At 40.8% G+C, this 24734-nt stretch overlaps 3 protein-coding genes across 3 annotated transcripts in view; 1 reads left to right on the forward strand and 2 right to left on the reverse strand.

Annotated features, from left to right (window-relative positions):
- Window positions 1–11700: 11700 nt before the first annotated feature.
- On the reverse strand, window positions 11701–12267 carry smim8 (small integral membrane protein 8). Its single transcript, XM_030772616.1, has 2 exons — window positions 12034–12267; window positions 11701–11867 (listed from the first exon to the last, which is right to left on the reverse strand). The coding sequence occupies exons 1-2, from the start codon at window positions 12157–12159 to the stop codon at window positions 11709–11711; spliced, it is 285 nt and encodes a 94-aa protein (XP_030628476.1). The 5' UTR covers window positions 12160–12267; the 3' UTR covers window positions 11701–11708.
- A 1524-nt stretch (window positions 12268–13791) lies between these two features.
- On the forward strand, window positions 13792–19281 carry gjb7 (gap junction protein beta 7). Its single transcript, XM_030770638.1, has 2 exons — window positions 13792–14405; window positions 19180–19281. Exons 1-2 carry the CDS (start codon window positions 13792–13794, stop codon window positions 19253–19255), a joined length of 690 nt encoding a protein of 229 aa, XP_030626498.1. The 3' UTR covers window positions 19256–19281.
- Window positions 19282–19484: 203 nt separating this feature from the next.
- The window catches only part of znf292b (zinc finger protein 292b), a 12818-nt gene continuing 7568 nt past the window's right edge, over window positions 19485–24734 (reverse strand). Inside the window, exons 5-9 of the mRNA XM_030772123.1 lie at window positions 24154–24356; window positions 23578–23714; window positions 23286–23427; window positions 20209–23146; window positions 19485–19540 (exon numbers count right to left, since the gene is read on the reverse strand). Of these exons, the coding sequence (XP_030627983.1) occupies window positions 19485–19540; window positions 20209–23146; window positions 23286–23427; window positions 23578–23714; window positions 24154–24356 (3476 nt within the window). The remainder of the gene's footprint in view (window positions 19541–20208; window positions 23147–23285; window positions 23428–23577; window positions 23715–24153; window positions 24357–24734) is intronic.

Consider the following 24734-nt stretch of genomic DNA (forward strand, 5'->3'; position numbering starts at 1 on the left):
CTACATTTAAAAAAGATTGGGGGGGGGGGGGGGGGAGGAGAATTTTCTAAAATATCAAAAATGTTTACAAAAGACAATATACACAGAAAAGAAATTACTTAGACACTTACGTTTATAGAGTTGATGTCTAGATGTTGCTGATTCACAGGTGACGTACAGACGGACCTTGTACAAGGTCCACTACTGTGCGGAATAACAGGAATATTAGATTCGCTGAGCTCTTGGACTCTGCATAGCTCCGAAACATCGTGGCGCGTTCTCTCAGACACAGAGGTTAGACTGTCAGCGTGCGAGTCCGTAACTGGCAGCGGGTCTGTTTGGTCTTGTGCACTGTAAGAACTATCTGGTGACACTACTTGTTCTTCAGGCCTCTCTGCATCATGCAAAATCTGCTGGATCTCTTCAGAACAGGGTTTGTTATTGTTATTATTGTTATGCTCCAATGTTTCTGGATGCATAAGTGAAGACTGAAGTTTGCTGGAATGGAGGTCTGTACGTTCTTTAGGTTTAGGAGGCACGGCATGCAGCGTCACTGAAGAAGTGGACGGGTTGGGATCAATTTCAGGGTTGTCAGCAGTAGATTTTTGTGCTTCTGAACAGGGATTTTTTTGATCACCGCCAGAAAGAGCATATTTCTTTCTCGGCTGTGGAATGGGTACTTCGAGTGGTGTACCACCAGGGTCAAAAGACGCTTGCTCTCCACTAGTATCTAATGTATGTTTCAAAACTATTTGTGGTGTTACAGCGTCTGGCCCACCAACATCAATCTCTCTAATTGCTGCAATTTTGTGGCCTGCATCATAACACGGTGCACTTTTACAATGACTTTCTGAACTCTCCAAATGTCTCCCCTCTCCTTCATTCTCACTGCCTTCCATACAAACATGCTGTTTGTCCAGTTGGGCTATGGTAGATATCTGCATGTTGGAGAGACTGGAAACACCGCTGATCGATACAGTACACTGACCTGTGTCCTCAAGCTGGACATCGGCACAGCTTTCTATGCTATTCTCAGAAGCTGAGTTACACTGGGCGGTCTCAACATCTACAACAGATCTACATGTGACAGTAGAGCCTTGAGCCAGTTGGGTTTTGGCATGATCCTCAGTCATGTCTGGGTTGGCGACAGTGGGTTTCTCTGTGACTGTACTACTCGTGCATTCCTCCAAGGTCACATGAGACAGTTTTTGTTGAGCAGATTCCAAATCTTTCAAGTCCTTCTGTTGGCCCTTGCAGCTCAAAATGAGCTCATCCCATAGCGTGACGTCCTCAAGATTCTTTAGTTTGGAAGCCCGCTCCATAACAGAACATTTCACAACCTTTCGTCCTTTGCTTAACCGTTTCTTGAGTTTACATTCCTTTTCCATCTCTTTGTTCAAGTGCCTCTCCATCCTCTCCACTTCCCTCTTCTCTCGTTCCAGCTCCATTTGGAACTTTCTCCTATCCTGGCTAGAGCTTGGTGTTGTGACCTGAGCTGAAGGCTTTTCAGAAAGGCTCCCTTCAGCCTCACAGCGTCTAAGGGCATGAATCTTCAGACTCTCCTCCACAATCTGTTCCTCAAGAGCATGAATGTCCTTCAATTCTTTAAGTAAATCAGTCCTTGAAATCTTAGGATCGTTCACCTCAACCCGTGTAAGATTTTCTTCATGGTCCACATGAGGAAAGCTTAAGCGATCACAGTCCTGATCTCCAAAGTTTTGGGGTGAGATGTCAATATGTTTATCAAACTTGGTTGGAGAGGCCAGGTCCTCTTCAAATGCAATAACGCCAGACTCTGCCAAATCTCTGGAGGACATCTAAAAAACATTGCATAAAGAACAATAATACTTGTGCACTGGGACCTGTTCACATTATAATTTGTAAAGACAAACAATGGGTTACATTAAGATGTTTAAATCTCCATTTTTCTCCAGTATTTCAACCACTATGAATCAAAGGTCTATCCGCTCAGGAGTCTGACAAGTTATACATAGTAAACTAAATTGGAAAAAACAGTAATCTAGTGAACTAAATAAAAAAAAAAAAAAGACGAAACAAAGAGGACCATTTGTAAAAGGTATGCGTGCTTAAGTTAGTTACATTAGGGATTTCAAATTGCGTGACGTACCACGCTCAGCTGGCCCTCACTGCTCCACATCGGCCAGTGATCCTTAGGGTCCTCTGTCTTCAAAAGAACATCAAGCATTTCCTCCTGTGCCAGCACATTCTCCTCTTCCTGCCAACGAATAAGCATACAGATCAATAAGAGAAAGAATACAGAGTAAGACATTGTAGATTTCTCAATAACACACTAGATCTACTGTAAAGATAATTACAATCAAGTGTAACAACTAGGCTACGGTGAGGCCCTCTTCAGCCAAAAGCAGAGAAAATGCTCAGACCAAAATGTTGGTCAGAGGTCACCTGTTTCTCAGGCCAAACTGGTCCTGTCAGTTACTTTAAGAATGTTTCACTGAAATGAAGCAAAACTGAAAATGTGAATTTCCTCGCAAATAGGGCTGTAGGGGTTGATCGGTAAATAAGACAAACATCTAACCTGTAAAATTCCAGCTGCACGATCAAGAATTTGCTCCACCTCCCTAAGACCTTCCTGCTCCTTTAAATCCCAGTCACTCAAGGACATCTCAGACAAGGAACTCAACAACCTGCATGACAAAAAAAAAAAGTCCACCTTCCATCACAGAAACCGCTTTTCATTACAGATAGATAAAAAAGAACCAGCAAGATCTCATTATTAAATGAACAGAAGCCATAAGTTTGATTAGTACATCAAACTAAATTTACAACTGTCTCCATGGCGTAATAGAGAACATTAATTTACCTTGATGGTACACATTGGTTAATCAAGTCAGTTTTCTAGCATGAACAAAATGTAGATGACAAATCTGCACAACATTTTCCAGATGAGTAACTTGTTCCGGGTGTTACGGAGCAAAGTGATTAGATTATGTTAAACAGCCATTATCACATAACAAATATATAACATTTTGTTAAAGAATTCTTTTTTTAATGTTACCTTTCACAGGACTCCTGTCTAACATCGTGGAGATCATAGCTGTCCCAGAGAAGTGTTGGTGCACCATCATAAGTACCGTTTGGTCTTTCCCCAGTATCTGTGATAGTGCTAGAGAGAACATTTCGAATGGGACTCAATTCAGACTCTTCAAAGTTGTCCTCAATCTGCAAAAAATTAGACTTTGTCTCTGAGGTCTGAGGGGACACCTCCTCTTCTGTTTGTGTGGGTTGGTCATGTGACCTGTTGGAAAAGTCGGTTTGCTGTGAGAGTTCAGATGGATTAGGGCTCTGAAGGTCTCTACGTTGTGACTGTGGGCTTGGTGTGATGGTGACAGTGTAAGAACTTTCAAGATCTTCTACAGGAAGACTAAGCCATGGGTTTTTGGGCAATGTAGCAGAGCGTTTCACCTTGATCTCAAAGTTAAATGAATCCAATGTGATTTTTGGTATTATCTGAATGCTTGCTCTAGAGGCCTGGTCAATGGTGCCAAACTCAATCTTCTCCCCATGGTCCTCAGTGTCAGACACACTGGAGATGTTCTCCTCATTGATCTGGGGCTGCAAAGGTTTTGGTCTGACAGACTCTCTGCTGCCTAACAGCCTAGATAACCCCTCCTGTTTCTCTCTCCCACTTCCTATCTCCAGATGGCTGCTCCCTGCTCCATCAAAGCCAGAGTCGAAAGAACTGAGAGAAGGGGGTTTGCCCGGTACTGATACGGACCCTGATATCGCACATGTTGGAAGCACACCAATAGGAGATTGACGCGTTGGCTCTTTGGATGTGGTACCATGAACAGTTGGGGATTCTTTATGTGAATCAGACACGAATCCCGAATCTCTCGGTAGACCGCACACATCATTCACAGTACTCTGAGCTGCCTCAAGCACCTGTGGCATGGCATGGTCAGAGCATGGGCTGTTCCTCTGGTTACCCCGCAGATACTCATACTGCCACTGAAGGGCAAGCTGAAGATCATGCAGAGGTACAGATCCAGGAGAAGTCAGTATTTTCCGTAAGGTCATGCATCTGTTTAAGACAAGGCCAAGCGGTTACTAAAAAGTACAAAGTTATAACTGCATCTATGGAACCTTCACAAGAAAAAATATAACTTGCAAATATGTCTGCATTAGTTGGTCAAATCTTATTCCAAAGACAACAGAATATTAGGGAAGTTATATTTCTCATATTTCTTAATTCAAATTGATAGCACTAGCTTCCCTTGATTGTTCAAGGTTTCAAAAACTCACCGATGAGAGAGCCTTTTGCCATTGTGCTGAAGCTCAGAGTCAGCAATAACATTGGAGAGGTGTGCTAACTGAACCAGCTCCTCTACCTCAGGACAAGGGTTCTTCCTGAGGAAGTCATGTACCGAATGCCTCCATGCTGGAAGTCCACTACCCATATCTGAGCGATAAGACAGTTTACCAAGGCCCTCACAGCTTCCATTCCATAGGAGATCTTGAAAGAAATCCTCACAAATGACAGAGTTGTACCAGTTCTTGACCTGTTGAAGCAACGCAGACCAGCAACAAACGTCACATCCTTCGTGTCCAACAGCCAACATTTTGAGCAGAGATCATTTGCATTACTGTGGCAGAATTACATACAAACACAAGCAGCTGGTATGATTTATGACAACCTGAGGGAGCAAATACCTTGTTGTAGTAGAAGTGAAAGTCACACATTGTTCTGAGGGTCTGATGAGGAAGCTCTACAGCGGATCGAAAGCTCTCCTTCACCCGATCCAGTTCCTCCACCCACTGCTCCCTTGGCTGGGTTTCTACTGAAGCCCAAGTCTCCAGCAGAGTGTGGATCACATCATCAGCACGGCGGATTAGTGCCTTAAGATATTAAAAAAAAAAATCTGCTGTAAAGTTCATAATATTCATTGAATGAACTGTCCTCAAATGTATTACACTAAAATTACCATGGCATGAGTATACACAGATGCCTCAAATTCCATCTTGAGTGTTTCTGCTCTCATGGCATCCCTGGAAATTTCAATTCTATATGGCTCCAGCTTCTTCTTTTGTAGATCATTCATTTGTTCTGTTATCTGCAAGACATGAGAGATTTCTTTCCATCTCAAATTGTCCATTCAGGGTATGGGCTGTGTAAAATTCACTTATTTAATGGTAATCTTATTATGAACCGATATTTGTGACAGGGCATAATCTCAGGTATTAACAGGATGAAAAAATAAACTATGAGTACATTTAAGCAGAGCCAAAAAAAAAAAGATACAGGAGCAGTTGTTTCTCTGCAGTCCATTATCCTACCTGTTGTGCATCTCTCTGAAGACTGAGGACTTGCAGCTGGACGTGGGCCTTAGAAAAGGCCTGTTGCCACAGCAACTCCACTTTCTCAACAGCTGCGGTTATTCTATCAATGGTAATAGAGAGAGCTCAACTTCTCTGTTAGACATCTAAAGTCAATACTCTATACTTGTATTATATCAATTTTCAGTTTTCTGCTACTTCCAGCATGTCAAACAAACACATTATCACAATATACATTATATTCTTCAACCTCCCATGTAGCACAATACCTGTTATAGTTCTGCAGCATATCAAAGACAGTGTGCGTAAAGAGGGCTGTTCCAGCCATGGCTTGATAGCAGGGGTCAGTCTCGGGATAACGCAGTTTTTCCAACACATGTTCACAATGTCTCAACAACTCATCCAGACCAAGCTCCCTAAACAATGGACAGTATTCATTCAGAAAAATACAGACTCAGTTCCTTAACTGTGACAACCCAACTTGACACTAGGGTTAAGGACACGGAGATGTGCTAATTCATATCTTAAAAGTAACATTTTCACTGACTGCCAAATATGTACCAATATGTGCACAAACCTGGTCGTGCAAATTTCACATGCAGATTTAAATTACTGATGAAATATGAAAACCCAATCTGCCCAACAGACTAAATTACCTTCTGAGCTGCTGAAATCTAGCTTCTTTGACTAAACAGAATTCTCTCAGTTCCTCAAAGCCAGTGGGCACTGGCTGTCTGGAGATGGTCTGCAGGGTTGCAATACAGGAGGGTAGTCTGTGCACTACAGACAGAAACTCCTGCACAAAAGCATCAATCTCCTGCATAAAAACAGAAAGACGGGCAAGAGGATATATAAAGAAAGCAATGAGCAAGATTCTGACTGCTGCAAACAACCACATTTTATCCAAACGAAACTTTAAAATATAGTTCTTAGCGAACGAACAACAAGTATACAACATTCCACATGAAAAGGACAGTTCTCACCATTAACACACCATCACCAAACAAAATCTTAAAATAGGGCTGCTTCCTCATAACTCATGAGCTTCAGATATACTGATAGCACTTTTGAAAGTGCCTGACCAAACGAGACTGAATATGATCAAACAGCAAATAGGAACGGTCTTTTTAATTGCTAATGAGGTCAGTTGATGGGGCTCTGAAAGGGTGCAAGCTTCTCCAAGGTAACGAACAATAGCTGAGGACGACATCACTGGGACCCATTATTGGACTCACAAATGAAATGACGCACGTGAATCACTGCACACTCATCCCTCTAATAAATTCAATTCTGTGCATGCTTAACCATCCAACCACAGGAGTCAAATACAACATTTTTTCAACAACATCAGTATTTGTAGGAAAACTAGACTTAAAAGGCAGAGAAACCCTCACACTCAGGGGGAGTAGGCCTAAATAAATTAAAGGGGATGATTCTCCTGTGCTCTGAGCCTATTAGCGGAATTATGACCAATCATAAGACCCTAAGGAAAATCTGCTTGATCCAAGTGAACAGCGGCAGCACTGGAAAGAGGAATCTCTCTCTCCCCCTCTTTGACTGACACACACACACCCATAAGACGACTTTACATGTCCTCACTTTGAACTGTTATAAGCTTTGTGCTTTGTAAATGGCAGTGTGTGTGGGTTGAGCAGGGGAAAGAGCAAAGGAAAGGAGTGGAGGAAAACACCCATGAGTCACATGGTCTTCAGTTAATGTTATCCCTGTATAATCAACATCATTTCAGCGAGGCATGGGACAGTTCAGAAAAGAGGGAAGTCTTGAACAATTAACAGTAAATTTGACATCATTCTTTCATAATTACCTTAATAAATGACACCCAGCTCTTATGACAGTAAATAAGGTAGCCTCCAAGACTTGCAGTTAATTGGCTCCGATCAATGTAGTTTGACAGTTCGAACACCTCTTTGAGGAAAATGCGCTGTTGGCATATACGTTCAGAAAGTGTTAAAAAAAAAAGATATATAGGCCTATAACACAATTAAACACTTAAAATATGAAAACTAAATCAGCACCTTTAACCTCTAAACATTACATCTCACATCCATTTAAACTTACCTTGAATGGAGCAGCATGGGAATGTTTCGAATGGCCTGGTGCAAGCAATTTCGAAAGCAACTTGAGAACATCTTTCTTTTTAGGCTGAACCACGTACAAGGAATGAACGGTTCTTTTGTGGAGCTGTGCAATGTTCGTATAAAGGCAGTGACATAAAACAAAAGAAGCTGTCAACACAAATTTCCACTTTTACTTCAACACAGAGCATATTTGTTTTATTAAAAGCTCACGCTTGCATTCACCTGGCCAATCTCTATACAGAGTTAAGACTGAAACACACTAGCACTTTTGTAAAATACTCTGTATGGTGCATGATGTAAACATCTTAACCAGTTTAGTGTAGATAATACACCCAAACAACACTTCACTATTATTAGATAACTGCAGGCATATGATCAACAGCATGCATGTGACCTCCCTTCTGCTTTCCCTAACAACTTTGCCATTTTCCTTCAGGGTAGAATTCCACAACACATTTCGCAAATCAGTTAGGAAGTGACGCACTTTACATTGTACCTTGATCAACATAAAACAAGGACCACTTTTTGTAATTGATCAAGATCATGTTACATAATGCTATTATGGGTGGTTAGAAACATTCAACAAGTTTATCAAGTGTACAGAGCTGTTTGGTTACACTGAAGGCACTGAATAAATCTAATACATCAGTTCTGATCTACTGAGGCTTCAGTTAAGTACTTCATTGACCTCTTGTTTTCAGAACAGCAAATATTTAAGTTTCTGTACTTTAATACTTTGAGACCCAACATACCCTACCATTTTATTTATTTATATATTTCAAGTTCCTGGAATGGTCATTGCATCGTTTTGGAGATAACTGATTAGATGTCATATTTGGAAAAAAAATATCGAAGTCATATCACAGTATAACATTCGTGTCATCAAATGGATGAGTTTTCAGTATATGTGTTTATTGAACAGACTGATTACCTCAAGCAGCAGGACTGTTTCAGCAATAAATCTTACAATGGCGAGAGATGTTTTCCTCAGATCGACTACTATTGAGACAAGCCTCTCCTCCTTTTTACTGCAAACATAAGCAGAGCAGTGAAGTTACAGTGACAATAGCAACGCTATGTTCTGATGCTCAACTATTTACCAACAAAATTGGGGGGGGGGGGGGGGGGGGGGGGGACGACAGTAATGCATACTTATGCAAGCGCAGAAAGTAGTGTATAAAGTCTGAAACTTCCTCCTTCGTAAGCTCAGTAGTTAGCTTGTTTTGAGCTTCTACAGGGAAAACAATCAGGGGGCATCCCTGCTGGTCAAAGGCACCTGTTGATATATCCAAAAACAAATTCGAAATTCTTGACTAGTTAGAAAACGAACAGTAAAACTTAATACAGGGGAAATGATACGGGAAACTGCACCGAAATCAATTTTACCAGGGAATATTACGGCTCCCGAACTCAGCACATGATCCGCAGGCAACGCAGACGAGGGGGAGGACCACTTGATCTCTGAAATAACATTTTTTTTTTAAACTTAGCAAAATGGAAAACATTCCTGTGTGATCTTTTACTCTCGTTCCTCTTCTCGACTGTCTACAGAATTTAAACGAACCACAACCCACTACAGCTTAGCCCGTAACGTAGTATGCCAAGACCTTGGAATGCTCCAAAATAACAGTCTGACCAAATACTGAAGCGCACAAGAATAGTTCTTTTAAAACAAAACTGAACTTGTCGGGCCTGACATAGTACACTTTATATCAAAAACACAGGTGCCTATATAAAACACAAGTTTTAAGCAAACTCTCGTAGTGATGTAAAACGATGTCGTTGCACTTGTTTCAGTTCATTACCTGTTGGAGAGTCACTCATTTCGAAGGCGTCTTTGCTGTTTTTCATCTGTGGCGAAAATGTTGGACAGCGATCATAATCGCTGTATCATTGGATATGAAACGTAGCGATGAAAACTATTCCGGCATGTCGTTCATCAACATCAGTTTCTCTTCAGAAAGTCAGTTTTACAGAGAATTTGGGATAACACGCCAGATGCTTAGCAGTCCAGTTTCCGCCATGTTGCGCCCATTCCGATGAGAATCACACAGCCGAGTGGTCCCATTCTCCGAGCGAGACGGGACCAATTTATAACTTCAGAAACGAAGGGGCGGGGAAAACAACGCAATAAATGACATACTGGTAAATGTATGGTCACACTTAAAACTTAGAAATTAATTAATTGTTCATCGCAAGTCCAATAAACATCTTCGTTCAGTTTCATTCTGACTGGTGTCCTAAGTCAGTTTTACTGTTGTGCGAAGCAAAGAATGTTGTTATATTTTTAAATAATTTATCTACCGAAAAGTCTAAATAAAATAAAATAAAATAAAATAAAATTCACATTAAAGGTTGCCCCATAAACAAAATGTACGATCAAATTACACAAAGGTTGAGTTCAGTCAAATATTTTCTAAAGGAACTACAATTTTTATAATCAAACCGTAAGTTTTATTTTTCAGTGAGTGTACGTGTGTATTTGGATTGAATTTAAGTAAAAAGATTCACTTCACCACCACTGTCTCATGTTATAAGAATTTAGGACGAACGGGAAAATCAGCTTTTTCAGAAGTTTCCAGTTCCCACAGTTGCAAGAACAAAGATAATGTTGCCTTAGACAATGAGTCACACCACACAAGCTGAACTATGGCTGGGTCACCTCTATGGTAAAAGGAAGTTTGCCTGATATGGTTTTCAGTACATGAATTGTTGACTAGAAAGCTACTCCTCATTCACAATGGTCTTCACAAAGGTCTCATTCTTACAATTACACGCAACGATCAGGCTACATGAGAAAATCCTCTTTCAAAAATATGAAGTGAGTGTTAAATTTAAGGAGAGAAAACCATCTGTGTGTTTTATGCAGCTCTGTCTTCCTCTATATACAGCATGGTCTAATATGTTAAGGTCTGTAAGTAAGAGGCTGTGACATTCTGTTTTTCTGTGGGAGTCTTAACAACACATGGAGCATGACTGAATTATCTTCACTGAAATTTCTAGCAGATTAACAGCTGATGGAGACAGTAATATAATGAGACAGTTGTTTGTAGTAAGCGTCTTTTCTCCTATTTTATAGCCTATTGAGACTATGAAACTGCACTTCAGGAAAAAAAAACCCACAGGTGACCAGACACCGAGACATTAAAAACAAGAAACAAAAAGGGGAAAAATGAATAGAAAAAATGCATGACATTCTTGGCCAGGTATTTTTACTTGCAACCTTTATGTGTGATTCCTGCTTCTTTTCAAAGCCTTCATGTGGCAGCACTGTTCATTTTCTCCATTGTCTGTGACAATGTTACAGAAAAAAGCTGAAGGGCATGTCAGACCAGTAATGCATAAGGTAGACCTGTGCTGATCCAAACAAATAAGCAGTAAATTGGGAAATGGACGTGCACACAACTAAAATGTCTGAGTGGGTGTTTAACTTTTCCAGCATGATCACGTTTTCAATAGAGGTTCTTCCACAGAGCAGTTATAAGCTCCTTGTGGCCTCCTTGCCCTCACGTGTTAACCATTCCTGAACATAGATGAAAAGCACTTTTAAAATAAATAAATGGATAAATACGTAGGCTAAATCCATGTTGAATTGAGTGAAGCAATAATATTGTTCTAGCACCTCTAAGAATGTGGCAAATTAAAATTCTTTCCCCATGCATTCCAAAAAATGGAAAAAGGAAACAAGGCCTCTTGTTTATTTTAGGAAACCAACCTCAGAGCAAGAAGACAGTATCAGCAAATATCTTTCAGACACAGGACACACAGAATACAGTACTTCAAACAGAGCAGCCATACTGTCAGCATGGGAAAATGTGCACATGGTGTAGAGAATTGCCTTTTACTGGAAAGAAACGAGATTCGCTTACAGACAAAACGGTATCTAAAATAGCATTTGTGTGGTCGATACCCTTTCAAACAATGACTGCAATGAAATTAACGTGTGCGACAAAGTTAACATAGCAGTCATCAATCGTTTTTATGTCACTCTTAGATTGCATGTTAACAGCGGTTCAATTTTGGCCATTCCCTTTAAAATCTTTCAAGCGTGGCAAGAGCCGAATTCGAAAGCACAAAACCATGGCGAGAGGTCATGCAGAGCCGGAAAAGAAACTACCAAACATTTTTTACAGACACAGTACAGATGATGCTCTGACACTTCCCTGATTCCCTGACTGTACTTCACGCACTCATTTCACTTCCGAGCTCCAGTCGCCAAGTATGGTAATTCTAGTTGCTTGTAATTTTTCTAAATAAATAATTATAATTATATATATATATATATATATAGCTGAAAGCTGGAAGTCAGTGCTGTTAGTCCCATTTTGAAGTTTTTCTCCTCATGTACCTCTCGCCTTCGCTGTCAATGGCTTCATAAAACTCTTGATTGTTCTCCTTGGTCGCATGAAGATAGCCAAGGTATCCAACACACAGGGAAATTGTCACAAGTCCAAAAGCCATGACCGGTTTATTCTGTAAAGGAACTCAGTATCATTATTGATTAATAAGAAACAGCCATGTACGTGAAGTCAACAGCGCAGTTTAACACACATTCTATGATACACTGACACTGTTACCTATGAGTGATTTTTTCACGGACTTATCATTGCAAATACAAAACATTTTATGTGGGATTTACAGGCTTAATGAAGAGTTCAGGGTTGACAGCACGGAACAGTGTTGTTGTTTTGGCCCCTCTCAACCCCGGAGTCTTAAAGTTTTGTTCAATAGGCGTCCCTTTGCCACCAGTTTCTGACGGTGACATGTTGATTTGAAAGATCTTGGTGCGGACAGTTGGTTACTTCACGCAGACAAAGTCTGATTACTAAGATGTGCACACGCAAGTAAGTAATACAAAGCAAACCCAAGTACTTTTCAGCGGAAGGCTCTTCAACTGTCCAAAGAAACAGAGGGGTCAACGACGATGAAGAAAGACTTCCTATTGCTTGGTTAACACAGCAAACACTATAGTGCCATCTCGCGCTTGGAATATGTAAGCTTCAGGATTGCGCCCCCATGTGTAGTTAATAGGAACACTCTCATACCGTAACCACAGATATTTTGTAGATCCACGTCATGTCGTCAAATCTGATAAAATCATAGAATTCGTTTTGTTCGCCTGGCTTTTTATCTTCTTAAGTAACTCATTATTATAAAATATGTAGCCTTATCCTTTTCTCTAAATTGGTGATTAGATGGACGGGGCGTCAAGAACGTATTTTTAATTTATGCACTGGTGAAAGCACCTAGCCACTTTTCATGAATAATGTACAAAGCGTCACTTTTATGAATAATGTACAAAGCCTATCAACTTGACTTCAGTTGATACGATGTGTTTCAGGGTATACAGTAGCTTCTCCACTGTTTACACTTATCATCTTGTCTTGTATTCTGTTTATACAGTCCATACGAGACCATAATACATGATGCATTTTCCGTAATATTCATCACTCAGTGGGAGCTGCTTACCGAAAACAGCTGATCAAGCAGTCAAGTGACAACACGAGCAGGTGCTATTTCATGAACTACACACACACACACACACACACGTATATGCATGAAACTCGGTGATGATGTATTTTGTACATCTGTATGGCCAATCCTCTCCCCGTCCTCTTTCAAATAATAGGAAGCTAAAGCCGTTTGGTTTTGGACGTAAGTTAACATCCATGGTAACGGAACAGGTGTGGCTTCTCCGCCAGGTGTATCCGACAAATACAACATACGATGAAGCCGCTCTGAAGACAAGCAATTCTGTTGACTTTTACATTCAAGGAGCTCACCTGGGAATTTACATTTCCTCGGATGTAAACGGTAAACAAATACACTTTTTACAGATAGAAAATATCTAGATATTCATACTACCTATTACGCAGGTTACTATATTGTCGTTTAACTTACATTATTGCGGCGCATTTTGTATTTAAAACAATTAAACTTGATTTAAAAAAGACTTTGGCAGGGAAACAGCTTTGCATTAAAATATACCTATAATTCTTATCTGAAGTATTACAAGTGGTTCACAATCAATTATTTAAATGCATATGGTCAAGTAAAAGTAAACTAATACATCAGAACAAAAGAAACAGATTATAAACTATTGAACATGCAACAGATTGTAATAACTTAGAGTAGACAAAGGGCTGTTTTCCACTCCAAATGTGTCTAACATCCAGAGATAAAACTCTCAGCATTGAATATTTTATGAGTCTCCTGGTCGTTCTGCCCTTTCAGCTTCAAGGAGGTAAATGTGTTTAAAACTGAGCAAATTTAACCACAGAGGGCAGAATCTGAAATTGCATAAGCATTTTATGTATTTGTGAAAAAGTTGGTTGTGAATTAAAATACATGAACTCTTCATTTACTCATACCACAGACTGATGAAACCAGAGAAAACATGAACTGGGGATTTTTGGAAAACGTCTTGAGTGGAGTAAACAAGTATTCCACCGTCATTGGACGCGTCTGGTTATCGATACTCTTTATCTTCCGCATCCTGGTATTCGTGGCGGCCGCTGAGCAAGTCTGGAAGGATGAACACAAAGATTTTGTGTGTAATACTCAACAGCCTGGCTGTGAAAACGTGTGTTTCGACCAGTTCTTTCCCATCTCTCAGGTACGCCTGTGGGCCCTTCAGCTCATTATGGTGTCCACACCCTCTCTGCTGGTGGCTCTGCATGTAGCCTACCGTGAACACAGAGAGCAGAAGTATGGCAGGAAGCTCTACGAGGACAAGGGCAGGATCGACGGTGGTTTGCTCTGCACCTACCTTGTGAGTTTGGTATTTAAAACAGCCTTTGAGGTGGGATCCCTTCTGGCCTTCTATTTCCTATACAATGGTTTCAGTGTTCCAAGAGTTCTTCGCTGTGATGCAGAGCCCTGCCCAAACACAGTGGACTGCTATATCTCTAAAGCCACTGAAAAGAAGGTGTTCCTGTACATCATGGGATGTACGTCCATACTTTGCATTGTTTTGAATGTCATAGAGATGCTGTACATTATATCCAAACAGTGCTGGAAATGTTTCAGCAAGCGCTACATCCCTGTCAGTGAAAAGGGCAATTGTCCCTACCACCAACCCTCCACCACAATCCTGAGATCAGCAGCACAAAAACCGGCATCAGAAGACAAAGATGTAGCACCCCATTCATCAACAGCAAAGGAAAGCCCTGTACTAAAGTAGCACAGTGATCGAACCTGCTGTCAGGAACGTCTCACCGGATATATGAATTTAAAGCACTTACTGCTGTAATTTAGATTTAACAAGATGTGACCCCAAAGGAGGCTGGTTACATGGAACAATTCATCATAGACTGAAAGAGATAACAAAACTCAGGATTTTATGAAGGGTTTTAAATATTTAGCATTGACGGAGTTATAACAACAAACAGCTCAAACATTTAACATCTAGGGGTAACAATGTGTTGACAAAAGATACTATATCTTCAGGACTTTTCAGTTTTTGTTCATAAATGATGTTCCAGTGTCTTGTCTTGCATTTGTACAAGTGGTGTGACTTGGTTAAACATTCAAAATAAATAGAACTTATTGGAAGTACAAAAATGCTGGTGTACCAAATCTAACATAAAAAGAAGCATTTTTGCCTTATGTCTAGATATCATGTGCATGTTTAAGGGTTCCACATGGGGCTCACTTTAAAAGGGTCACAATTCAACAACTGGGAAAAAAAATCTGTGGGAGACATTAAAAAAAAACCAAAACATCTGAAAGGCCATAAAAGGCTCCTGCTAAAAAATTAAAGGGTCTTTAAAAAGAGCATTATGCCAACTACCCAGTTAAATAAAGACTAATAACACATGTACAAAAAGCAAGCTGTAATAAATCAGTTTGACATTATTAACATACAGACTGCTGGTGGCAGTAGTAGTTCAAAGAACCAATATGTACACACAGACATACTATATCGCTGACAACTTTAAATTTACAGAACATATTAAACAGGAACAAACAATTACAATCTATACACTAAACTAGACTAACTGGTTAACAGATCTATCTTGTAATTAAGAAAAGTGTCAGAATAAAAATACATCATAACACTCCGGTTATTCCTTTAAATTTTCATTTGTAAAGGCAACAAAATGTGCTGAGAGAAGCTTCATGGACTAACATGCTTAGAGGTATTCATCATCTATTATTTATATTGCAACAACAAAATTATTTCATATACACTGTCCCACCAAGAGATGAATAACATATTTCATGGAAACAAGGGGGTGCATTGTTCCAAATGTTAAAGAACATCCATTTGTTTCTACTGTCAGGAATTATTACTACCATGTTCTTGGGAGGGGTGGGCACCAGTCTGCAGCAGATTTTTTCACTATTCTTATCCTGAGTACTACAAATTAACAGCAGAGATATTAAGCCAGTCACTGAGGCTAATACTTCTGAAGTATCACCATAGGCTGCATTTCATGAAGTTGCTTCAGCAGCAGATCAGTAACATCTGAAAAGGTTTCATGTACTGCAAATGTTATGTTACTCAGCGAAGTCAACTTCTGGGGATTTTTAAACTCCACATGGTTTAGGATGAATCTGGAACACATATCTGCTTCTGACCTTTTGCATACAACCTTGGCAGTCTTGAGGTGAATGGTTGGGTTTTGCGTCAGTGAGAAACTGCCCAACATATTCTTATTAGTGTTTCTTTTATGAGAAGTGGAGGATTTATCTGATTCTTCCAAGAATTTCAGGAAAGACACTTCAAATCCCAAGGGTTTAAATGAGTTCAGTGTGACATTTTGATCATTCAGCTCCTCTTGGCCTGCGGCAGTGCTCGATGAGGTGGAGTCAGAGTTGATGTCCGCATAATTTGCAGAGTAACCCCTTGTGGTTCTAAGCCTCATCACCCGCTTACACGGCACCGATCTCGTTCTTTTACGGTCCTCCCTCCGTGGACGCCCTCTCTTACGCTTGACCACTGCTGAGGAATCAGATATTTCTGAATTGTCATCAGTAGATGGCTTTTCATCTGATAACTCAGGATCCTCTGTGCTCTCTTTTCCAGACGTTAGTTTTGAATAATCTGACTCACTCTGACCAGTGTCTATGGTGTCCTCATTATCTGATGTCTCAACAGAACTCTCCCCTGACTTTTCTGTGTCATCACTCCTCTGTGAACAATGTCTAAATCTGGAACGGGGAATCTTCTTGCAAAATATGAAGTGGCTTCTCTGCTCCTCCAAGTATTTTTCAGATAGACCATGTCTAATGTAATGTTTCATTATGTTACGTTCAGAGCTCATTACAGATTCACAGCCCTTTATCATACATGGATACTGCAATGGGAATTTCTTTGTGCACATTTTGGAGGCCTCTTCCTTTGACTTCAATGACGGCTTCCCGTATTTCGTCCAATGATTATTTCTCCAGTCCTTTCTCTTTTTCTCACTGCCCTTCTGAATAACCTCCTTGTTGTTTTCTATATTTTCTTTCCCATTACTTGATTTCTTGGGACCATATTTCATTCTCTCCTCACCTTTTCGCTGATTCAGCAACTGGAGCTTGTAAATATCATGGTGTTTTTTCATTGTGTGTCGCAGTAAGTTTGATCTTGTTGTGTACGCACAGTTGCAACCCTGAACGTCACATCTAAACATACCATCTACAGGTTCAACTTTAGACAGCTTTGTATCCTTGTGATCAGAGTCAATGTGGTCAACATATTTCCAAAAAGCAGTGAAGAAAACAGTGCATCCTGGCTGATCACACTGAAATCTTCCCAAGCTGATGCTTGACATCAAAGCACCCGCTCTGTCCAGACTGAATTTATGAAGTTGGAGGTAATGTTGTAATAAGTGTGTTGCTTCTTGGAATATTCTCGAACAGTCTTTGACTTGACATCTAAATTCAGTCACTTCAATGATATCACCCTCTGACTTCTCTGCCTTTTCATCCTCCTTCTCATGCTCCTCATCCTCCTCCTGATTCTCCTCATCCTCATTGTTGACTTCAAATTTCGGCAAAGCAGACTGATGCACAGCTCTATAATGGAGGATTAAGTTATGCTGAATGGTAAAGGCGGCCACACAGCCTTGATGCACACAACGATATGGCCTGTAAGGACTGAAAGCATCGCTGGCCTCAGGCTTCTTCTCCTTAATCTTTTTTGGAGTGTCCATTTTAGCCCTGTCCTTTGGTTTTGCCACCCTCGGTTTGCTAGACCTGGGCTTTTTCTCTGAACTGGGATTTACTTCAAGGAGGGGCTGGGTATGTGCAGACACAGTGGGAGTCTGGGTCTCTAGCTCTGTTCCTCTGTGCAACGGCCATTCGGCTGGCCCTCCATGCATGTGTGCAATGGACTCTGAGGGCAATGACACATAATTCCCATTTGATTGTTGATCCACTCTTGGTGGCTTTTCAGAGCAGTGCCCAGTCACTATAACTGATGGATGCGTTGTTGTCTCTGCAACAGGGAGCCCCATTGTGACACTTTTATCTTGAGGTAAGTCTGATACAGGCTGGCATGTGGCTGCCTGAGAAACAAGTGACTGAGAGTTGTACTCAGTTGATTTTACTTTTCCGTCAACAGATATTGAGTTTGGTGCACAAGTCATATCCTTCTGGTGTTGCATAACAACTGAGAGTGCACATTCCCCAGGATGCTTCAATAAACTGTCCGAATCAGAGATACTTGGGTTGAGGGAATGACTTTCTACATCTCCATCCCCAGGTCTTCTATTGTACTGACGTATGACCTTAAGTTTCAGCATTTCTTCTTGTGACAAACTGTGAGCTGTCTGATAGTGAGCTCTGAGATTTGAGTTACGCGTAAATGTCTTGTGGCATAACTGACAGTGAAATGGGGCAAATTTCATTTGGTTTTTCTTGATCTCACAAAGCATGTCTTGTGTGTAACCGTGCATCTTGGTGAGATGTTTGAAGAGTGCATCTTTTGTCATGGCTCTGTAACTGCAGCCATCACTGTCACAGGCAAATGGTTTCATAAAGCCTGACATATTAATCGTTGAATTTATGGATTCTCTGTCTTTCAGGATAACATTACTACTCTGCTCAACAGAGGAACATACATCCATGATTTTAACATCACCTGTGACTTCCCTGTCCAAATCTAGCCTCTCAAATGCTTTCTGAATTTCCATAATCTTGTCCTCTTCATTTACAGATGGAACAGCAATTTGATCATTTATAATTAATGCATTGTTTGAAGAGGAGAATGTTGTTTGTAAGGAATTCTCCTTAGGTATGTCGTTGGCCTGTGAGGCAGCATTGGAGGCAATAACTGCATTATTTTGTAGTGGGCTCTGCTCATCCTGAGGGGCAGTATTAATCTCCTTTAATGTCTGAGCTCCAAAAGGCTGTGAAACAGCAGTCACGGGTTTTGATAAAATGCAGGCTCTCAAACTGGAATTACTATCCGCAGCAGATGTTTGAGGCAAATTATTTCTTCTGTGAATGTCTCCAGACAAAATCTGTTCTCGTAATCTCTTTTTAACATTCTTTTCAACCTTTTCTTCCTGTATATCAACCTGCAAGTTACTGGTCTTTGTTGGAAGCTGAGGAGGGTTAGGTGTGGTGATCTGTGGTAACGGGTTAGCCATGAGATTTTGAGCAAGGGTGGCCATTGCAGCTAGAAGCCCATCATTTGACATCTCACCCTGACTGTTGCTTCCTACCTTTCCTTTAACCTCTTTCATCTTAACCAGTGTTTCAGCACAGAGGATCTGATTGATATGATCTGTGGGGAGATTATTTAGGGAGGCAGCAGAGTGGTTTTCATTAAGTAATTGCAAAAGAAGAGGATCTGTAAAATTGCTGTCGTTGAACAGAGGGTCACAAGATGGGGTGTAATCTTGTTGCTGTTCAGACTTCATTAAGATATTTCCAGTGTGTTGTATAACTGTATTCTCTAGCAAACGTCCGTCAGGCGCATAAGAACCACAGGGATTTGGGTATGGTGGTTGTTGCACTCCTGTGGATTCAGACAAATTTGGCATTGCTGGATTATCTAATACTTGTTTAAAAATCTTATTATTCTGCTCTCCATCATTGGCATAAGATGAGCCATTAGCTTGTGGAAAGGTAACATTGGGAAACAACTGTGGATCAAGAGTACATTTGGACTTTGAAGATGGTGTTGTGGGCTGGGAGGTATTCATTAGCTGTGGAGAATTCAGAAGGTCAAGAAACGATGCAGGTAAGTCAGCTGTTAAGTCTGCCTCATCAAAAGCCTTGCAGTGCAAACGTTTAGACAAATGTCCTCCCAGAGATTTCGGGCTCTGAAACTCTCTGAAACACCTACAGCAAATAAACTTTCCATCTTTCACAATGGCTGGCCACTTCGTTCTTTTGTTTCGCTTAGTTCTTTTTACTTCACCATCATGTCCCATGCTGCCTGCATCATTCTGAGAATTGTTGCTGACTTTCACTTGAAGGGTGGAGCTGCTTTGCAGTGGTAATGCTGCTTCTGCTTTTTTGTCGGATTTTATAGCTCTTTCAGGGGGAGTGAAATCAGGGAATGAACTGTTTTGATTTTGCAGAGTGCAAATGGGTGCTCTTGGGCAGTCAGATAGGACTGAGCTGCTTAGACTGTCTGAATAACATGGTAGCACAGGATGAGGAACAGTATCCACAGTTGGTCCTATTTGCAAGGCTGATACCCCATTCACATTAGATCCTATGCTCTGCTGAGATGGATTTACATTATCTAACGCTTCTTCCTTAACATCTACTTGGGGTGTGACACCTGGAGTACCATTAACAAGAAAATCTGGACCATATAATGGATGTAATCCATCAGTGGATGAAGAACCATGTCTCTGGGGCTCACTTGCTTGGGTCATCATGAGATGAGTGGTGAAAGTCTCTTGGGGCGGCAACGTGAGTTGGCCCATTTCTCTGAGTTTAGCATCAGCTGTCTGGTCAGGAGTGGATATATGTGTGTAGGAGTGAAAAGGTTTAGCAGAAAGTGTGTTTGTGTTTGGAGTCATTGGTTGAGCATGACAAGTCTGCTGATGAAGAACTGAATTATGATTCCCTGGAGATGAACCCCATGTTGAGTCAGGTCCAGTGTGTGACTGCATTGCTATGGACTGATCCGGAGTGCTTCCCATCTGGGAGAATAAAATGGGATTCAACATATCTTCCATTTGACCGGAGTAAGTCTGATTTGTGAGTACTGCTGAATGAGAGGAGACAGGGGGATTGTTTGAATTTTGGCAAGGTGTTGGGTAGGGTGGAGGTGGGCCAATAGCCTTCTGGATCTGCACAACAGGAGTGGGATTGGTTTTACCCAGTTGGTTTTGTGAAGGTGCAACTGAATTGAGGTTTCCACATATAGACATACATTTCGTTATGCCTTTGGGTACTTTGTTGTTCTTTTTTGCAAGTTTCCACTGCACATAAAACTCAGGGTGGGCTGCTTTCATGTGCTTGGTAACACTTCTGTATGAACTGTAGTCTCGAGTGCATGTCTCAAATGCACATTTATGCCTCTCTTTCGCTCCCTCTGATTGGGTTGGGATGTTTGTCAATGAAGGCTGCATTAATCTATTTTCACAGTGCCCATTTGGTGGCTGAGGCATTACTTGTACGGGAGCTTTCTGAGAGGCAGCCGGTAGATTACCAACCATAAGAGGCATTGTATCATAGGAGGCCTGTCCAGTAGGGGGCATGGTATTTAAGAATAACCCTTGAGATGGTGCTGACTTTGGGCCTCCGGGATTGGGAATGCACTGCCTAAACTCAGGATTACCATCACTGTACACTGGCTGCATCTGACTTTGAGGAACAGTAGTCTGAATTTGACTTTGCAAAACATCTGAAGATGGAGTTGGCAAAAAATCTTCAATAACACTCCGGAAGGAGGATGTTGAGGTCACTGAGCTTGGAGGAACATGATTACTCAAGAGAGCTTCTATCAAAGATTCCTCTGTCCTGGGTTGACTTTGGTGAGACATATGAAGACTCACAGCAGGTTGAAGCACTGACCTATCTGTACATGTGGAGTGTTGTACATTGGGTGGCTCTGGATCCGAGAGCTCAAGCTCAGATTTAACTGTATTTGTCTGATACTCTTGAGTGGTACAGTCTGGGACAGTATTATTAAGCATGCTCTCAACTGAGTGCTTCACTTTTACTGGGCCCAGTGGATGCCCAGACATTTCCACTTCAGGCAGTGAATTCAGCATGGTGACATCCATGAGACAATTTTGTTCTTCATCCCTCTGGATCTCATGATTGGTCAAGTATGCAGTCTCTTCAACAGGTTGAAGACTTTTGTTCTCAGTAGTCTGGCTGTCGTCATCCTTTGTGACATGTCCTTCCATATGCAAATCTAACTGACCTTGACTATGAAACACTTTACCACAACCGGGGACTTTGCATGTATATGTTTTGTAATGTTGCGCTTCATGGTCATAAAGTTTGTAGGCTTCATGAAAAATTTTACCACAGTTAGGAAACATGCACTTGGCTTTAAAGACAGGATGCTCTTTTTTGTGTACAAGTAGTTCAGCATTAGAGAGGAAACTGGCTTTGCAATTTAACTGTATGCAAATGTAAGGCTTGGTGCCACAGTGTACCTGGAGGTGATCATTAAGGTGACTGACACTGACAAAGTGACGACGACAATACTGACATACCACTTTTTTGCTCTGCATTTCAAGGAAGCGCTTTGCCTCTTCATTGTCTCCATGGTCCTTCACGTGAGCGAGAAGATTGCGGAAGTATTTAAAACCTTTTCTGCATTTTAGAACAGGGCATACATTCTCCTCAGTGCTTTCTCTCTTGATCCTAGGAAATTCAGTCTGAGAATCAACAGCTGTGTCTCCACTGTAAAGTTGAAGCGTGTCCCCATTAAAACTGTCCTTTAGTTTGGGTTTGCGAACCTGACTTACACCAGTTTTGGACTTTAAATCTGCGGCCACAGAAGCAGCAGTCTTTGAAGAAGAAGCAGTCTTTGCCAGTTTCCTACTAGTTTTCATTGCAGCTAGACGCTCTTTGCATGAGAGCTTTACATGGGACGCAACATGTGGTTCCAGAGTTTCTTTCGTGTCAAAAGTCTCAGCACATATTGGGCAACTATAAAGCCCATCTTTGAAGTGAGTCTGTGCATGGCGAACGATTCTGTGACCAAGAAACTCCTTATCACACAAAACACAATATTGCATGTATGCTTGCCAATTTCTGAACCTAGCAGAAACAAACCCTTTCTCCCTTAATTTTTTTATTTGTCTCTTTTTCTGCTTTTCATCTGCTATTTCATTGAGCTCATTTGTTGTGTCCCAAAAGCACTCAGAGACGTCCTTGAATTCATCATTAGCTGCGACTGAATCCTCTTCAACAGGCTCCTCTGGATTCTCACCATCATTAAGCTCATCAATAGAGGACACAATAGATGCCTCCTCACCCATCAAAGCCAAGCAATGACGCTTTAACGTTTTCCAGTCCCAGAATTCAGGGTCAAAAGGCCACTGGGTTTTTAAGACTAACAGTAGTTCACAGCGTAGCGAGTTGGGCACGGGCAGGCTTTCCTCTTCTGGCTTTCCGTCAGGCTCATTGTAAAGAGTCTCCACTGCGTAGTATGAGTCAACTGTTGGCTCAAGGAGGAATTCTGTCAGTTGGCAAGCTCGTTTTACCTCGAGGTCTGTGGGCAACAGGCAGGAGATGGTCTTACAAATGGTGGCCTTTTTGTTTCCATCACAAGAGTCCATTTGAAGGGCTCTTACACACATCTCAATGCATGTTGGAAGTCCAATGTTCTCCATCTGTTCAAAGAGAGAAAATTATGGACACTAAAAAATCTGAAGGAGCAGAAAATCTGAAGGAAAATGTGGTCAAAATGTAAAGAGGGAAAGAAGAAAAATGAGTAAACACGAAAACTAAGTCAATCCTGGAGACACTCACCTCTGACTGGATGACCTTGATAAAAAAGAGGATGTGGAACGCTGTTTTCGACAAACAGGACATCTGCTTACACTTGTCCAAGTACCTCTGCTCTGAGGGTTCCAACCGCCTCAGCAGTTTGCTCCAAAACAGTGTGAGTTCCCTTAGAATCAAACAGCAAGAATCTCTGATATTTCAATTTGTATGGGAGTAGGAGATGATTCGTTCAATTTGTTGACATTTAAATAACTCAAAAGCAAACACTGTAAACATAGCATTTTACTAAGTTGACTATTTTCATTATTTTACATACCAGGCGCAGTAAGTATCTTCCTGCAGAAGCTGGCGGGTCAGGAAGGCAGAGCACAATGTGAAGGCTCCTTTCTCATCTCCGTCTGCCTCAAGATTACAAATCATCTCCAGACCATCTCGACAGTCCACTTTTGATAGCTAGGATGAAGAACCAACATTTTTAGCTATCTGTAAACCTTCTTTATCAAAATATGGAGAAAATCAAACCTAGATCTTAAAGCATCTAAAGCATATGCTTCAAGCATTCCACTGCAAACAAAGCGACATTATTTTAAAAGTAATGTAATGCACTGTTTAGATCATACGAAAAATCTGCTTTTAGCCTGGCTAAAGAGAACATCTAAGGAGAGTACACAGACATAGCAGCAGTTCTCTAATGCGCTACATATTACTGATAGCTTAAAACTGGCACAAGTGTACTGAGAGAACATAAAGAGGAATCACATCTTTCATTCAAACAACTGCTTCAGTCAACAATCTGTGTCTTTACGGATCCTGTTAGCAAATAAACATTTACTCTGTCTATGATTCCAGAGACCAGACTAACAGTGAAGTCAGTGATACAGTATAAACTCACCTCCTCCATTAATGGCTCCTGTGCTCCAACAGTACACAAACAGAGCAAGTGCATCTGCTTAAAGCACCCTTTTCCTTCAAATGCTGGAAATTCTGAGCACACTTTTGCCAGTAGCACAGCTTTCTCAGCACGGTTTTCTTTGATAAGGTGCTTCACTCGCATGTCAAGTAGCACTGGTCCCTCAAGAGCAAGGAACTCATGAACTACAGAGAATGGAGACAAACCTTAGAAGTGCAGGCTATCAAGTTTTATTGAACAAATTTTTAAAAAAATTCACAAAAAGAATATATAAAGGAAATCATGCAACTGTATGTACAAACTGTCTTTAATATATGAATCATTTACCGATTTATTATTTACAATTTATTTACTGAATCTGACAAACTTAAAGCTATAGATTTTCAAATTCCTATAGATGATTAAAATCAATACTGACATTACATTTAAACAATTCCATAGTTTAAACAGCCAGTTCCATTGTAGATGGCCCTAAAATGCTGCACTGTGTGAATTTTTTTTTTCTTCAGTCAATACTGCTCAGTTGAGTTGCCTTTTTTGATATATTCAAATTTACCATTGTT

This window comes from Chanos chanos, chromosome 4, assembly GCF_902362185.1.
Source record: "Chanos chanos chromosome 4, fChaCha1.1, whole genome shotgun sequence".
NCBI lineage: Eukaryota > Metazoa > Chordata > Actinopteri > Gonorynchiformes > Chanidae > Chanos > Chanos chanos.

Excerpts from the sequence above, each read along its gene's own strand:
- smim8 (XM_030772616.1), bottom strand. The coding sequence starts at position 12,159 with ATGTCACCGTCAGAAACTGGTGGCAAAGGGACGCCTATTGAACAAAAC. Across the intron at positions 11,868-12,033 it reads CTGAACTCTTCATTAAGCCT|AATAAACCGGTCATGGCTTT; the intron begins GTAAATCCCACA and ends GTTCCTTTACAG.
- gjb7 (XM_030770638.1), top strand. The coding sequence starts at position 13,792 with ATGAACTGGGGATTTTTGGAAAACGTCTTGAGTGGAGTAAACAAGTAT. Across the intron at positions 14,406-19,179 it reads CTGTACATTATATCCAAACA|GATCTGTAAAATTGCTGTCG; the intron begins GTGCTGGAAATG and ends GCAAAAGAAGAG.